This window comes from Leptinotarsa decemlineata, unplaced genomic scaffold (genome assembly GCF_025532065.1).
Source record: "Leptinotarsa decemlineata unplaced genomic scaffold, Ldec_3_MD MMD2_tig00000010_RagTag_RagTag, whole genome shotgun sequence".
Lineage (NCBI taxonomy): Eukaryota > Metazoa > Arthropoda > Insecta > Coleoptera > Chrysomelidae > Leptinotarsa > Leptinotarsa decemlineata.
Window position 1 is genome coordinate 5,449,929 of NW_027412538.1, and position 18,528 is coordinate 5,468,456.

General features: G+C 35.3%; 1 protein-coding gene across 2 annotated transcripts in view; it reads left to right on the top strand.

The window, feature by feature from the left end:
• side-VI (sidestep VI) overlaps positions 1-18,528 on the top strand; it is an 841,483-nt gene that overhangs the window by 320,687 nt on the left and 502,268 nt on the right. For both annotated transcript variants that reach the window (XM_074171294.1, XM_074171295.1), the window contains exon 2: positions 8,096-8,146. In XM_074171294.1, coding sequence (XP_074027395.1) covers positions 8,096-8,146 — 51 coding nt within the window. The remainder of the gene's footprint in view (positions 1-8,095; positions 8,147-18,528) is intronic.

Consider the following 18,528-nt stretch of genomic DNA (forward strand, 5'->3'; position numbering starts at 1 on the left):
CGGAAGAATTTGTTTATAGTAATGTTATATTTTCATTTTTGAGCCATTTGATCAGTAAAATTTTGAAAAACTCAAACACATATTCCGTTTTCATATGATCTGGAAGAAGGTTGAATAATTTGGATACAATGTATGTAATTGATCTTTGTCCAATAGCTTTGTTCATTTTCGGTATATCTAGGTTACTCACTTTCAGTTGGGTTTTATATCCATGTTGATGGTTTTCGACCTTATTTCTATTGTGAAATATAAATAATAATAATTGTTTGAAATAAAGATATCTCAAACTCATCAGATCACAATATTGGAATATTTGTGCCGATGGGAAACGAAAATTCGAATTATAGATAATTTCGAGAAATCGTTTCTGTAGTACCATAAGCGGTTGTACAGTTGTACTATGACCCCTCCTCATCCTAGATTTCCATACATTAAGATTTACTGAACAGTGTTATGATAAAATGGGGGGAAAATCACCTGTGGCTGTGATTTTTTCGTGAGACTCAGGAGAAATTATTTCTCATTACGGAACTGTAGATTATCTACTCAATTGATTTTAGCATGATCCTGCTGCTTGATGGACGAAAAACATCTGCAAGACTAACCTCTATAAATGTCAAGCGTGGTATCAGCTTGAAAAGTAGATGTTTATCGGCAGGCAATTACCAGAACCTACTGTGTAGATATGTTGGGAGAGATGAATGTTTGGAAATTTCATTTACAAATATATATTTTCTCATCATTCTTATCATTATTTTCTTATCAATATGTTGCTTCTGTAGAAGCAACATATTGATGGTTGAATATATTTCACGTTGAAAAAGTTGTCGAAATTTCCGAATATTCTCCTTTGGACAGGAATGTATTCCATCCTGAATTCATTTGATGTCAAATTACTTTGTTCGGTCACCCGATTCCTGGAAAATACAACGATTTTAATTGAACATCTCCTCATCTGAGCTAGTTACTTCGTGATGTAATTACATTCCGTTTCACTTTGAACTTGTCATAATTCAGACTTTTGGTTCTTTGATGTTTAGCTTTTCATCAGTATGACGTTATTGAAAAATTCATCCTTGATCGGTTTCGAGTATTCAATATATATTGGTAATTTGAAAAAAATATACGAATAATGATTACGTCGCCTCTTTGAAGAAAAATGAAATGAAGTTTATGAATATCTCTCCATCTCATGTCTCAAGTCCACGTCTATGGCAGTTTTACAAGGGAAGTGAATATTGGAATGAATTTGGGATGATCTCAATTTTTTTAAATTTTTTCATCCATCAATTGATTCGAATACTACGGTCCAACAATTTTCAATATTTCATTGATTCAATTCTACTGAAATTTCAAATTTCAGAGAATTTTCAGAGAATGCTGAAAAGCTCGAAATTAAATTATTATGAAGATTCCACAATATTACTGCAAACCTAATCTCATTGAGTTATTTTGAACTAATGTAAAAAAACCAATGCGAACCATAATACTACGTTTAAATTAACTGACATTAGAATCATCTTTCATGATGCGACAGCCACCGTCAAGTTAGAAAAGTGGGTAAAATGCATTGATCACGTGCAGCAAAAAGTGAAGCAAAAATAGTGACACGGTTTCTGACGAACTAGACTGGCAAAAGTAAACAATATAATCTTAACGCAATATAAATATTTGTATTCCTTCCATATCAAAGTTAAAGATGCTGCATTGAACCATAAGGACCAACAAACACATTCACATATCAGAGTAATTCGAAAACTATCCAAAGACAATATACCGCACGCGATGGTATTTACAACGTTCATAAACATAGCAAACATTTCAAGTTTTATTTTTCATTTTAAATCATCAGAATGATTATATACCTTGTATAATATACTTTGTGTAATATTTTCAATATATATTTCCCATTTCCGTTTTTATCAAGGAATTGCAAATTCATATTTTCAAAATTCTCAAGTTGAAAACATTGCAATAATATTTTGTCCTCATTGCGGCCCTGGTGAGAAATTGCATTTGCGTGCTTTTGTGTGCATTTACCGAACCTTGGATTGAAATATAGTTTATGGTAAAAACGATCCTATTCATATCCATATCACGGAGATGCAAAAATATTTCAATCCTTAGAAATTTGTTCAGGATATTACCAAACTGAAATATATCCGACAAGATATTTGGCCACATTTCAATGAACGTTTGTCAGTTGTTTATACTTGAATAATGACTGTAGAACATTTGGCAAAATGAACGAATCTCAACACTATGCTAATTACTACCGCTCTCGTCCAGAAACATCTATTCTTTGTTATAAATTGATCTATTTGAGTAGTGATCCATTATTCTGATGGTCATCAAGATGAATCTATACACCGTCCATCTAAGCAAAGGAGTGCTCCAAAACATTATCATATATAGAGCACGTGAACTCCCAGACAAGGCTGCTTGTACAGAGTCACACTAAGGAACGACCGAAATTTTATTTATTTTTCTTGATAATATTCGGCTGAGGTATAGACATTTTTTTGCAAATAACTTTCAATTGTTTTCAATTTTATAATAAAACAAATTGAAATTCACCTCATATAAAACAGACTGTTCATTCAGGAGAATAATTTACAGTGGATGTGTAAAAGTTCGAATCACATCCCGGATTCTCTAATCTATGAAATTTCATTATATTTCTGTACCAATTATCTTATTTTTCAGTAAAAGCAGATATCTACTATCGAGTTGAAACACAGTATTCAAAGTAACAAACGCAGGTTGTTGGTTTTTTAGCCGTTTTCTTGAAAAATTGTGAATTTTCATTTTCCCATAATAGTTTTGACAACTCTATCATTGAATTTTTCATGTGAATCCATTTTATGGAAAGTCATTTATACCCAGAAAATGAAACCAAAATATGTATTTATACTTTTTGAGTGTGAAAGGAACTTCAAAAATTTTCTCTTTGTGCTTCTTAGCGAATCATGATTTCGGCAAAAAGTTGAGAGAAACTCAAAACTCATATTCCTGAAACACCGACTTGAACAATTATGTTTTGATTAAATTACAAATAAAGTCATTCCATTCATCATCGAAGAAAGTTCCACAAAGTCTTTTGAAATGGTGTATCATTAGCGTCTTGATTACAGCAAGACGACGTGATTGGCATGCAACTTTCGAAACTTCCGTGAATACTGAATATTCATGAAGCCTTTTAAATAAATATGAATTGAACAACTGAATCAGTGCTTTCGGTTGTCGATACAAATTTTGTTTTATGTTAGTTACTGCCTTAATATCTACCATTTTTCTATCTCTTTAATCTTTTTAACCCTTCCATTTCAAGCTATGTGAAAAAAACAATTCCTCAGTTGGAGTTGGGAAGTTCACATCTGTGAAAATGATTCAAATGAAGTTTGAAGTATAACGTGATGGATGTTTATTATTTAAGAAGTTATTGTCGATTCAAGAATATTTCCTAGAAGCATGGTTAAGTGTTATTGAATTTACCGAACTAGAAACTTTGTTTTGGTCAGTATTTTGTCTTCAGGTGCATCAGTTTTCAGAAATTATCAGAGGCGATACAGCAACGGTAGTAGCAAGGTAGATCTTTGCAGTATCCTCTTTAGTAATATCTGCCGCAATAGCAGACGAAAAGTCAGGTATAAAAACCTGCAGACCGTAGCTAATATACTCGAAAACAACTGATAAATTGTTCATCTCTGTTATGTTTCAAAATCTGTTTTTCCGTTAATTAGCTGTCGCCCCCATACGAACGACAACTCTCAGAAGTTGAGAAACTTGTGCGAGCTAAGGACTAACGAGGTCTTACCTTTCAACGTGTGATTCCTAACACGGTTGCAGAATCATCCCAGCTTCAACCAGATAAATTATCTCAAGAAAAATATCTGGTCGAGGCGGGAATCAAACCCACGGTCTTCCGATCGTGAGTCGGGCGCACTACCACTGCGGTCAATTCCACAACTTTCTATGTTTCCGAATATCGGATAGAAATAAACGCTTGAATGTGCTAATTTGAATGAACAATTAATCACTTGATTCTGAAGGTAGACAGGTAGGGGAAGGTGAGGTAGTACGATCCCTGTAGGTCAAATGATCCCCCGCCGTAAATCAGAGACAACTACTGTCATGTATCGAAATGCACATGAAACATGTTTCTCGCACCCCTGCCAGTCGCCTCTCCAAGTGTCATGGCGGTGCGAGCGCTTGGCGTATTTTAATTAAAAAATAATCGAAAAGTGTGACTCTGATTTAAGGTAAGCATGTTTTTGAACTTTCATTACTTTTTACATGTTCTTGTTTATTGAAATCTTTTTTTATATCCGGGTATTGATAGCAGTCAGCTAATATTCAAGCAATGTTCGATCACCACACGCGGTATTTGAAGGTTATGTTTTGATCGATATGTTGGAATTTGGTGTTTGGGGCGAAGGATCCCTTTCTGTGTGTTCAAAATGATTCCTGGCTTCGTGGAATTAGACGTAGACATCCGGACATTACGATGCGTGCCCCAGAATCAATGTCTTCTGCTCGAGCGCGAGCTTCTAATAAGCCTGTGGTGGGTAAATTTTTTTCGACTTTGAAAAATTTGCAAGAATAACAATATTTTCTAACCATCGGATATTGACGAGACGAGTTTATGCACTGTTCCAACAAAAAACTCGAGAGTGTTTGCACAAACAGGCCGTAAACAGATGGTGCGAGTGACTTCAGTTGAGAGAGGTGAAACAACGACGGCAGTGATTTGTACCTCAGCTTCTGGAACTTTTGTTCCTCCAATGTTAATCTTCCGCAGAGTCCGAATGAAAATAGAATTGATGGATGGCGCACTTCCAGGCGGTCTATGTGCATAAAATCCATTTGGTTGAATGAAACTAGATGTGTTTTCTCTGTAGTTTGATCACTTCATAATTTATTCCAAACCGACAGCAGAAGATTCGGCTCTTTTGATATTGGATGGTCACCTATCTCACACAAAAAATTTGAATGTGGTATCAAAAGCCAGGGATAATCACGTCACTATTCTATGCCTGCCGCCTCATTGCACCCACAAACTCCAACCCTTCGACGTCGGAGTCATGTATCCTCTAAGCAGGATACATCATAACCAAGCGTTGAAGAAGTGGATGAATAACAATCCTGGGAGAGTAGCGACAGTGTTCCAAATAACGAAAATTTTTACAGAGGCCTATCTGAAAGCAGCAGTTCCACTGAATAGTATGAATGGATTCAACAAAACAGGAATATATCTGTTCAACCCTGACATTTCCACTAATGTGGACTTCAGTGCAGCTGAAACGACTGAAATGGATGTTGACAATGACACGGTAGAATCTTTCGTTCCGATCTTCGAGACGTCCAATCCTCCATTAGCAGAAACCTTGCAAATGGATGTCCAAGAATCCCTTCATTTAACACCTCAGCTGTCTCCACTTCGAATTTCAATTCCAATGGTAACTCAAACATCTCCACAAGATCCACAGTCATCGCGGCAAGCACCGTCCTTGCCAAAAAATATCCCAACGTCTGAATTTTCCGGAAGTTTAGGAAGGCAACAAAAAATTACTTGATAACTACAGACCTATTTCGTTAGTTCCAGTGTTTTCCAAAATCATAGAGATAATTTTGAAACAAAGAATAATTAAATATTTCGAGAAATATTTTCTACTACACGAAAATCAGTTCGGATTCAGGAGCAGTTGTTCAACAATTGATGCTATCTGAATGATTGTACAGAACATTGTAGAGGGCCTTGAGCTTGGTGAACATGCGGGAATCAGAATGTGCGATCTCAGCAAGGCCTTCGACTGTGTCTCACACAATAGTCTAGAGAAAAAACTCGAATACTATGGCATTAGAAGTCCCCCACTCCAGCTGCTGAGATCATATTCAGTTGGCAGAAAACAGTGCGTTAATGTGGATGATGAGCTATCAGAATTTAGAACAGTGAAGCATGGTGTACCACAGAGTTCAATTTTGGGTCCATTACTGTTCATTATATACATAAACGACCTGTTCGTCTACCTTTTTCAAAAAACTATAACTCTGTTTGCAGACGACGCTACTTTAGTTAACTTTGACAAGGATACTTTTAGCCTAAATACTACTATGGAAGAGGCAGAAAACAAACACGAAACGTGGTACAGTTCCAACAACCTAAAACTGAATAGAGAGAAAACCCAACATCTGACGATTTCGACAAACAACCAGGTGGCAAATGGAAACCACGCGAAATTACTGGGTGTAATTACAGATGATAAACTCAACTGGTTGGAACATGTGTATCAGGTAAGCTCAAAAATATCCAGTTATATTTTCCTGTTACAAATAAAAAGTTGTTGAACATTGACACACTGCTCTCTAGTTACTATCCACTGGTGCACTCCCACCTAACATATGGTATGATCCTCTGGGGGAACGCATCCACCGCCAACCAAATTTTTACACTACAAAAAAAATGTCAGAATAATATTGGGAGGAAATTTTAATGATCACTGCAAACCCTTGTTTGTTAAATATGGAATAATGTCATTACCGTATTTGTTCATATACTATTCTATGATAGATATTCACAAAAACAAAAGCAATTTTATACTAATGTCAGAGTCCCTAACCTACAACACCCGTTCATCTAATCTCATGAAAACATAGTCTTCTCGACTGACAAAATCAAAAAACAACTCCCCTCCATTAGGGCTTCACTACAGAATTTCAAAAAAAAAATGTTACCTTCTTAATAATTGTTTCTACTCTGTGGAAGAATTTGCCTCACATGGATATATAGAACACTGTACGTTGATATGCAGGACCCACTTATTGAAATTATATATATGAAGCATTTTTCTCTATTTTAAATATTGCCTTCGGCAATACTGCACGTGCGTTTAGGTAATTTGTATTTTATTTATATATATTTCAGTCTGTATGTGTGTGCGAGTACGTGGGCATACCTATATGTATGATTTATTAATATAATTCACATTATGAAGGAATTTATATTATAAACTGACACAGTCTTCCTAGTTTCACATTGTATAATGAATGACATGACTTGCTACAAATGTTTTTTTTACATAACGTAGTCAAATAAAATCTATCTATCTATCTATTATCCAAGCTTTCTGATGTGAAGTCCCAATAATAAGTGAACTGACTAAACTGACTAATAATCAATCTAGTTTATTAATGAAATTAAAATCAAAGGACATTTTAAACTTTCATAAACATATTAAAATTTTGTATGACAATTATTTCACAAATTGGTACTGATCAAAGTAGCTATACGATTTTACTAAAAAAATCACTCTTATCATAAATTAGTTTTTAATGTCTATACCCATGCAACTATCACACCTGTTAGCAATACAAGAACCGGAAACCCTTTCAAGCACAACCAAATCAGTTTTAGTGGAATTCATCCTGCCCTTGTTTATTTTCTGATGTAACGTAATGTCCATCGTATTTTGTATTTTGAGATTGCCAAGAAACATTATTAGTATTATCAATGGTATTTGAATTGGCATTTGTGGCAACTGTGGCATTTTGAATTGCAAAATTTTTCGGCAGCTTCGCATGAATACTTTTTATAGCACAATTTGTTTTGCAATTATACTGGAAGAGGGGATTGTCTAGTTTAGGTTCCGGCGCACTTCTGTTAATGAAGCTATAATGTAAGTAAGAATGTTCAATAGCACAACTGGAATATAACTTAAATAACCTAACCTTGAGAATATTTAAAAGTTAAATTGAAACAGTTGCTGAACCTAAACTTACCTAACCTATATAAGTGCGTCGCGACCTAAACTGGACAAAGCCCGAATTAAAATATATTTTACTCATTATTTGGACTTTACCAAAAAAGCTTGAGTCAACCAGGTTGGACCTGGGTACACTCCGTCGTCTAAGATTTCCCGTAACATATATATTATGCATGATTTCATTTCCGAATTAATATCGATCCGAGTGATAACTGATACTTAATCTTCATTCTGTGACGTTCTATCAACGCGGTAAAACAATAAACCCATATGAGCTTCATCGATGAGGCAGCCTTGCAATGGGCTAACATTACATTACAATTTTGTTTCAGGCAAAATCATCAATCACTATGCCAGTCAGCTGGGTGAATACCAGACTAACCGTAAGTATATCCATTCTTCGTGTAGTCGTGTTTGTATCGGACGATGAAATACCGGAAGAGAATATTGTGTGTTGGCGTGATATATGAAAAAAGGCTCAGTTCATCCTACCAACCTCTGTATTACAGCCTGACTGATATATTATTATGGGTTATTGATTGCGCCAGATACAATGAATCAAACCTGTCGATATCTTTTAAGAGTTATTTTCTTTATGACTGCTCTATAATGTATTCAGATATATACTAACGACAATCAATCGCAAAGACAGAGACAAACTATAATTCACGAAATGAAAAATTGAGCAGGCTGGGCATGTGACTAGCATATTTTTGTTGGGCTACTATGGAGAAAGTATTTGGAACTGTGAACTGTTCCTTCCAGAAAGAAATAATCAATATCAATTGATTGTTCGAGGTTATGGTCAATGAAGAGTTCAATCATATTTTGTTGGAAGATGATTAGGTAGTTGTAGTTGTGTAGCTGTAGTTCACCCAGAGTGGAATTTTAAATTCACACGTTAATATACTCTGCTTGATAGAGCCCAAGAAGAGGCAAGTATCTTACTTCCAAACTCATTTGTCGCAATTCGTACTTTTCTGAACTATCAACACGGTCCGAGTTTATTTTCATACATAACCTAAATCAGAAACTATTGAGGCTTGTAGAGTCTTAGATTTCGAAATCTATTTTCCAAAATTGGAATATATTCAATCGGAGAAATGTTCGAAGCTCGTTTTATATATATATATATCTGCCTCTTCTGTCCAAACCGTAATAAAAAAAAAATAGACAACTAAAATCAATGGTCTATCCCAGAACTACATTTTCTATCCTCATAACATAGTAAAGGCTGAGGTGACTGAGATTAAACTCTGGATTGAATCATCTAAAGAAACAATTCGTTCAGGACAGTCTTAACTCCCTACATTGTAGGTTAATGCACTGACACCTATCAGAAAACAACTAATATCTTGGCTAATACCACGAAGGGCGTTGGATTATATCCGACAGGTGTCAGTGCAGGATTCTCCACTTAAGTTCTTTCTACATAGGTATGCTGTTAACGATACAACTTTTCAGGTATTATTGGAACACACTTGCAGACCGGTTTCGGGCTGCTTGGCACTCGTCACTGCAATGTAGCGTCTATTATCAGGTTTGTCATCGCACCATCTGCCTGTGAAGGGGCCCATCACAGAACAAATATTATCGAGCAATCCTACCGATGAAGAGCTCTTCAAAGACTAAATCATAAATCACCGATCCATATGCGATGTTGAAATCAATAAGGCGTCTCAAGAAGATTGGAATAGTGTTTTCAACAAGTCCACTGGAGACGCTAGAAAAAAGTATCGACTTTCCAGGCTTGAACTGAAAAAGTTTGATGGCAACGTTAAAAACTGGATTGGTTCCTGGGGACAGTTCCGTAAATCGAAATGGTCAATGATTTTCCCGTATTTAGTTTTGATTCGAGAAACCCTAGCTATCTCGTCTCCACCAGGAATCATCTTCAGTATCCCTCCTAGGCCAGTTTATTCGTTTGATGTTATCAGAAACAATGTAAACTATATCTCAGACTTTGAGGTTTCCGGATATTCTATGACCATAGTGCACCAATTCTGCAATGTATTCTTTTCTGAATCATGTTCTGATACCATCTCATAGTTTTTGCCAGTAATTTTGACGTGATATCAGATGATTTCTGTACATAAGTAACAACTCGAGGGTTTCACTTCCGTGAATGTCTTGAATAAACATTGAGGGATTCAAAGGTGACAAATCCTCATTTTCTGCGACATAAGTTGATGACCGACTATTCACGACTGCCTCACAATCAAAAATAATCGTGAGGATTTCTTTCCGATTCGTCTGAGGAGCTCTTTCACTAGTCTCACCAGTCTCTCTCACCATTAGCTACGATTGCTTGAATCAAAACAAGAAACAGATAAACTATTAGACCATTTTGAAGGCTTCACTCTCTGGAAATTCCTGATAATGTAGACACGAATAGGTTGCAGGATATAAGCATTTCTTTCAAGCAAATAAACGTCTCCAAGTTAACTGATTTTGATGAAGATATGGGTTCGAAGGCAGATGGTAATGTCGGTTCGAAGAAAATTGTTACCAGATGCAGTAGAATTGTCAAGCCACCTGCGAGATTTGAATCCAGTTAGCTACGAGATCATTGATATACAGAGTGCAACAGACTGTTGGTTGACATTGGAAGTCACAGCATTCTGGAAATGACCTCTGACTTTATACCACCAACTGTCAACTACGGACTGCCTCATAAAGTACCATTCCCGAGTAGAAAGGACTGGAACCTGCGGGAGAAGGAGATATTAGAAGCTGATAGTTGTTGGTTCACAGATGGATCAAAAACACCTTCCGGTTCTGGTGCAGGTGTTTTCAGTCGCAGACCCAGGACAGAGTTATCTAGCTGCCTAGGAACTTATGCGACTGTATTTCAAGCGGAAATTCACGTTATTGAATAGTGTGCGGAGAGATTGGATGAATCCAACCTCACTCACAAGTCAATAAAAATATTCTCGGACAGTCAAGCGGCGTTGGAAGCTCTTGGCTCCTACCGAGCAACGTCTAAATTGGTAGCAAACTGCCAAAAAAGAGTCTTCTTGATAGGAAGTCTAAACAGATTGTCTGGATTCCTGGCCATACTGGCCTGGAAGGCAATGAAGCTGCTGACTCTCTTGCGAAGGAGGGTGCTGCAAGCGGCTTCATTGGACCAAAATCTGTCATTGGCATCGCTTTGGGCTTTGCCAAACAAACACTGAACACCTGGTTGGCAAGAAGAGTTATGGACTTCTGGCAGAATCTTCCAGGATTGGCTCACTCCAAGGCGTTTATTCACCCCTCAAAGCTTGATTCCAAACAGTTTTTGGACTACAGTAGAAATGAACTTCGATGTCTTACAGGTCTTCTTACAGGTCACTGTCATTTGAATCATCACATGCAGAGACTTGCCCCGCTGGGGACCGAATCAGTGAGTTCGGCAGATCCGTATTCTCACCATCTGACCTAAAAGTACACTCACCATACAAACTAATCGCCCTCGTTAAGAAACTGGGTTTATTGGTCCGGCCTACCTACCTACCTAGCTTAGAGATGAAGATACGTTTTTTTGCAATCGAAGCTTGAGATTTTAATTTATTTTCCTTACAATATTTAAATTAATATTACTATGTATGCCAGAAAAACTGAAATGTTTTTGTGAAATGAAAGTCTTCGAGTCGAATACAAGTCAAAGTTATTTCCTTCCAAAAAACTCACGACTTCAAATCAAAACATAAAAATTTCGATATACATTTTTCCACTAGACATAAATATTATCATTTTAGTTGATGTTTGATTATATTGAATGTCATGTATGGATTCTCAAGTAATTATATCGCAATAATAAATCCTATAAATATCTACGAATCACTGTCAGAAAAAGTATCTGCCAGTTTTCATTATTGTACTCGTACTAGAGTGAGTGAATGCCACCTATTTTTACTAATGAAGAACTAGTCCGTATTCCGTTCAACTCATTTAATGATATTCATCAGAACGGTGCTCCATTCGTGTTTAAAACTGGGTATCACATCAATAGAACTTCGAAATAAAAATAAAAATCCTTCAGACTCGCAAAAATATTTCCCTCTATCAATTATTCATGATGATACATGTTCGATGTTTCAATTTCCGATACGCGACGCGCGAAAAAATGGAAAATTAAAATGATGTTCGATATTTCCACCTTGGGGCTAGCTTTACGAATTGTAATTAATGAATTGGAACGAAGGTAGCAGTAATATTTGATGAAACGATTTATCCATACTGCGCACGAAGTTAATGAAGCTTCAACTATGATATACCGAATGATTCACACCTGCATATTTTTGAATATTTTTCCCTGAAGTGAATGAAGAATAGATTCGGGTAAGATAAATCAAGCAGGAAAGTTGATGATGAGTTTGAATAGCACGGTCGTGAAGTGATTTCTAATTGTAGTATAAGGACCAGAAGATACACAAAATTCGAAATTTAGAACATATGTGGAACTGTTAAGTTTCATATAATGATTCATTATATAATTCTGAACTTCCCAAATCCCGGAGGAAAATTATGTTCACACTTATCACGATGGTTTTATTCAAGGATTGAAATTTTGCTACTCGATTCAGTACCGTTATTTCGAATGGAAGTAAGATCTCAACTTCATGGCTGCACCAAACCACCAAAAGCGGACTGCGATTCCAAGAATTGCATTTACCGGATACCTTGTGAGTGCGGAAAATCCTATATCGGTGAAACTAAGAGGCCATTGAATGTTCGCATTGCCGAGCACAAGAAACACACACAGCGAGGAGAAACCAGCAAATCAGGAATAGCAGACCATGTTTGGACCCATCAACACAACATCGAGTGGTCCCAAGCTGAGATCTTGCACAGAGAGTAACATTGGTTTGGGAGAAAATTCAAGGAAGCCGCATACATGTTGTCCAACAACGTATTCAGCCAAGCCAGCGTAGAAATACACAACATATGGAAACCCATCATCAAGCGAAAAATGGCCAACTCCCGCCAAAACGGTCATCTGCGTTTATGTGAAATAAACTTTATGAGAACATTTTTCCAAATGGATTCAATCTCTAGTGATTTAAATCCAATGTGACTCCCTACTTTCGCACAGGCACCGCTTTGGAAGCGCCTTAAGGATTTTCCTGTAGTGCTTGTGTTGTGTCCTAAAAAATATTTCAGATATTTAAAATCATATTAGACAATGTGAGTCCAAACTAATAAAATTCTCATATTGATTATTCTCAAACTGACAATTTCTCATAACCTTCATAATTAGCTCGAAGTTAACTTGAATGTTTTGTGAGATTGTAGGGGGGTGTTATCTCTATCACCTTCAAAATTTCATTATATTTTACAAAATGTGGAAAATTCATATAAATGAACAAATATAACCGATGTTTGTATCCACTAGGCCACTCATCACATGTCAATCCAATTTTTCAGTAATTTTAAAGTAGTAAGAGAAAAAGTGAGAGGCTGTCGTATCACTACCCTCCTTTCTTCCAGAGATATGCTTCCTCAAAATACAAAGGAATATTTGGTATCCGTTTAACGAAAGATATTCTTGAAACTCAATATACCCTCTGTGACTTCTGTGTCAGTCGTTACGAAACAGTATTCATTGTGATTCTCCGGGAAAGAAGTCGAATGAACCGGAAAAGAAAAGCAATTATTACTGGGAAATTTATGCGCTCTCATTTTATGATACCCCGAACCGTCAAAATGAAATTGAATCCAATATTAAAATTTACGCTATCTATAATGAAATCTTGATTGAGGAAAGTATATTGCTACTGCAATAAAAATCTGACGTTGCAAAAGCTCCGAATATGAAGCCATGGGTTGGCTATTTACATAGATCTGGGAAAAATCTGGGAAAAAATTTCAGTAGATATTTAGTTTCACAAAGTTTCATGATGAGAAGCAGTGAAGTTCAGCAGGGCTTTTTCTTGTTATATGAGAAGATGAATATGGGGATGCGATGTTTGATTCAAATGTATCACTTATGAAAATAAATGGAAAATGACGGAAGAACACTGTTTTCCATAATTTTTTTACGTTCTCTCTGCGTGAAAAGCAATATAATAGAATAGAATATTTATTTAACTATGTTATATACAAAAGTATATTTATAGCAAGTCAGTTAGATTAAAATTACATGAAGATATATTAAAAATATATTAAAAATACCTAGAAAGACATGCTAGCGGTAAATAAAGATTGCCACGTTGAATATATTTATGATCATCCTGATATAAAAAATTAAATAGTGATGATATTCATCAGAGCACTTCTGAGAAAACAGAGTCGAGCGAATGGGATCTGAAAGGAGTGTTCAAAAAGACACTTCAGGATGTTGCATATATTCTTTAAACTCAACCACTGAATAGGAACAGTGCTGCAAGAGAAATCTTTTTATTTTTTTCTAAAGGAAATTATATTGAGTGACTTGATATCAAATGGAAATATATTATACACATGATAGTCTGGTGAATTTTTTTGAGAGACTGTTAGCCTGTACCTGGGAGTTCTGATATAATCTTATCGTCTTCTATCATAGGAATGTACTTGAGATTGTGTTACCAAATTTCTTGTTCGTCTATGTATTTCTGTAAGAGTCTCATATGTATAAGGAAGGTGGCGATAACATTTTGAGGCGAACAGATAAAGGACGACAATGTTCTCTGCTATTACAATTTGAAATTATTCTCAGGGCTTTTTTTGTTGTCGAAAGATTTGCAGTGACATTGAGGAGTTACCCCATATCATGATACCGTAAGTCATACGAGCATGAAAAAGTGCAAAGTAGGTACTTTTCAGTGTATCATGATTAACATATATTTTCAGTTGCCGAAGTAAAAATAGCGTACTAGAAAGTTCATGTCTAAGTTGTTCAATATGACAATTCCAGCCAAGTCTGTTATCAATAGTTATTCCCAATAATTTAACGTTATTTTCCTCCATGAGAGAATTATTTGTAGAAAATGTGATATTCTGGGTTTTACTATCATTAAGTTGTAGCTTATTAGCCTGAAACCAATATTTCGCTTTTTCTTGTAACGCCAGTGATAACATCGCTAGTTGCTGATAGTCATAGTGAGTGGTAGTCAGAGTATTATCATCAGCAAACAAAGTTCACTTTTCCGGCAACAGGAATTGGCGCAAATCATTAATGTAAATGATAAACATTTACGGTCCAAGGACCGAACCCTGTGGGACACCATTTCAACTCTGATAGCGATTTTTAAGGTGAGATTCAAAAAGCTTTAGAGCAACTCCTCTCGGTCCATAATAACTCAGCTTCCGAAGAAGGATATCATGAGAGACACAGTCGAAAGCTTTCGACAAATCACATAGGATTACTGATGCATGATGTCCTTTGTCCATCGCCTCAACTATATCTCTTACAACACTCATAACTGCACGAGTAGTCGAGTTGTTTTTTCGAAAACCAAATTGAGAATCATGGAATAAGAATCTCAAAATAAGCTGCCAACTTCTGTTTGATTATCACTCTACTGTATTAAGGTAAGTGTTATCAGAAACATAGCTGAAAGCATTGGATATTTTTCGAATACAGTAAATAAGTTTATCAGGAAAAGTAAGTTTTAAGAGCATATTCGTAAACTTTCAACTTTTTGATAGGACAAGAGACCTGAATTTATTTTTGTTTCTTATAAACCAAGATACACTAAGAATTGGATTGCATTTTGAAAAAACTGAACATTGAAAGCTCTCAAAAGGGCTTTCTCAAATTCCAGTTAACACCAGAAATGAGAAGGAGATATATGAATGAAGCTGTGAGATGTGACAAGAAGTATTTTGGTCAAACTGAACGAGATACTCAAGCTCGTGTCAAAAAACATGCTACAACCGTCAAATTTCGTAGACCCGTTATTATGTTGTCGCTACATACGCCTTGAAGAACGACCATACAACAATGAGTGAAAATTTCCACAGAGACTTTTCGGCTGAAGAAATCATTGATATGACTATGAGTAAAAGAGAAAATGAAGATGTATTGAAAATCGTGTTACATTTGGCAGCAGTGCTTGGAGTCACTTTTTTTGTAGTTGTCATCTTAAGTCAGATGTATGTAATGAAAAAGTTTATTATTTTGTCATTCAACTCAATGAAAACAACCGGACTTTTTTTAATTTCACGTTATTATATATCATGATCTACTGAACGCACAATTAAAAAATGGTTATCAATGAATATTCATTATTTGAATCAAAAGGCTTATATTTTTGGCTTTCTACTACTCCATCTTAATTAAAAAAAAAATGTGAAAAACTTCCAAAGAAAAGAAGAAAGTAATCAATTTCAAAATAAATAACTCTATGCATGGAAAATTCCCACATTTTTTTGTATCAAGATGGAGTAGAAGAAAGCCAAAAACTTTCTTTCCCATCCACTATTTATTATGAAAGAAAAAAATTTCAGATGTAGTGACACAAAATAATATAATGCTGAATGAAAAACATTTTATTGACATTGTTCAAAACATCAGGATGCTGATGAGAACCTGATGGAACCCCAAGCCCCAAACTAATTCAAGTTAATTTTCTGCCATTTCGGGAAAATATTTCCAGCTGAACATTTTTTTGCAATGTTTTTCAACAGACAGACAAAATCGACTGAATAATGAAAATTATTCAAGGAATTGTACAGATCAGCCTTCAATAATACAAATATTCTATTTTGTATTGTATTGTATATAGAACAGGTAATACGTAGGGAATCTAGTCAAAAATAATAAAGACGAAACATCCAACTTCCGGAGTATATAAATTAAATTGTGGTACTTGTCTCAAACCGGCAAAAATTTCAATAATCACATCCAGGAACATCATACGAGCTATGTAGATAAGGGAACAAGTTCAACATATTCAAATAATCTTTCAGAAAAGATTTTGAAATTTTGTTGATAGAAAATGGAGGTTCAAAGCTGAATCATTTGAAAATATTGGATATTAATGTATTCAAAAATTCAAAACATATCATTATTGAACTCAGAAGTAACTTATGCTCCAGGTAATTATAAATGACTACTCGAGGCATATAAAAGTTGACTAGATGTAGAAATAATATATGCTCAACGTAATTATGATTGAATATGTACCTGGTCAGGTATTACGTGGTAAGAGGTAAGTTATTAACTACTAAAAAATCTACTGTAATAGCGAAACATGTGGTGATATTTTCGAAAATGAAGTTCACTTATAGTTAGGTATAGTAGGTGAAATTACTATGTATCTTCATTAAGTAACGATCAAGTCAATCAGTCAATTTTATTTATAACCCAAAAATATCACACGCCTGTTTGTCTATTACTCTATTATGTAGAATAATTGACAAAAATATATCACATACACACACACTCATTTGATTAGTCAAAATGTAGAATTACAAAAATTTCAGGATCAGTTTCATTTTACATTCCTAATTAACCCTACTCAGTATCCGATTCTCACACACTCTCTCTATATTTGACAAATTGTGTATGCTAGTATTCAGTTCTCGAAATTAAAATCATCTAACACAGTTGAGGATGGAATAAATATTTCATTAAACAGTTTTTGTCCCATTCAATGAGATACTTAATGATAAATTATCCACTAATAGACACTTTCTTCAAAGTTCAGTTCATATTTCAAAGCAATTTTTTCAAATTACCTCCACTTCATGTCACACATAACACTTAATGAAAATTCTCCATCGAGCTTGCTAACTTTTCAGGCAGAGGAGTGGAAATTGAAATATAGGAAGAAAGATTTCCGCAGTTCATTTTCTCATTCACTTCAGATCCTCCTCTCTTGCTTCCGGAATGATTTTTGTAGTGAAAATTTCTTTTAAGAGGGTGAACCGCTTCATTATCTAATGCGTAACGGTGCCAGTTTGTCTGACTTCCCATTCTCCCACGCATACGTCAGCCGAAGGCAGGCTTCTCCTCTCTCGCCAACTTGAGGATTTTTCCCTTTATAAAAAAAAAATTTAAATAAGAAGAATTTTTGGGGTAAATTTAGGGTATTTTTTGGTGAGGAAGGATAACAACGGCATTTTCTATTCACAGTGTTTTTGAAAATGAACACAGGAATAAATCATCGCTGGAGTTGCTACAGAACTTGATGATGGTACGATTCAGCATTCAAAGGAATTTTGATTTTGTATGAATTTCATTTCGTGTTCTAATATGTTGAAAATGTTTAATGTAAAAATGTATGACTTTGAAAATTTTGAGACAAATAAAGAACCAGAAGCTAATGACTTCTTTGAAAACATAAACGAGTTAGGAATTAATATCATCTAGATCAGTGGTTCCTAACCTTTTCAATGCCACTACCCCTGTGAATAACTATGGGAATTGAGTTTACCCCTAGCTAATTTGAAATAATTCAACCACACAAATTCGAACAAAAATATCTTCAATAGGTAAGAAATTGCACGTTTAGATAACTAATAATATATAAATCTCGGACTTAACTAGTGTGAAGGTTGATATTGCTCTGCATTCGCAAGTTCAACAATATTAGGTTCGGTTTCACTCAAGGCGCATCTCATGTCATGCTCCACATTCAGACGGTTTCTATCTTTTATTTTTAATGTAACAAGAGTCGAAAAACCAGCTGCTTTTCGTCAAAATGTGCCGAGTTCATTATTTTGAAAATCAACTTTCAATGAGTTATCCTCCCGTAGTACAAGAAACTCTTCTTTTGCTGACACATCTCCACCCTGGAAAATATCGACGCAAGTAGAAAATGGTCTTGAAATCCAGGAGTAGGACTCACGACTATCC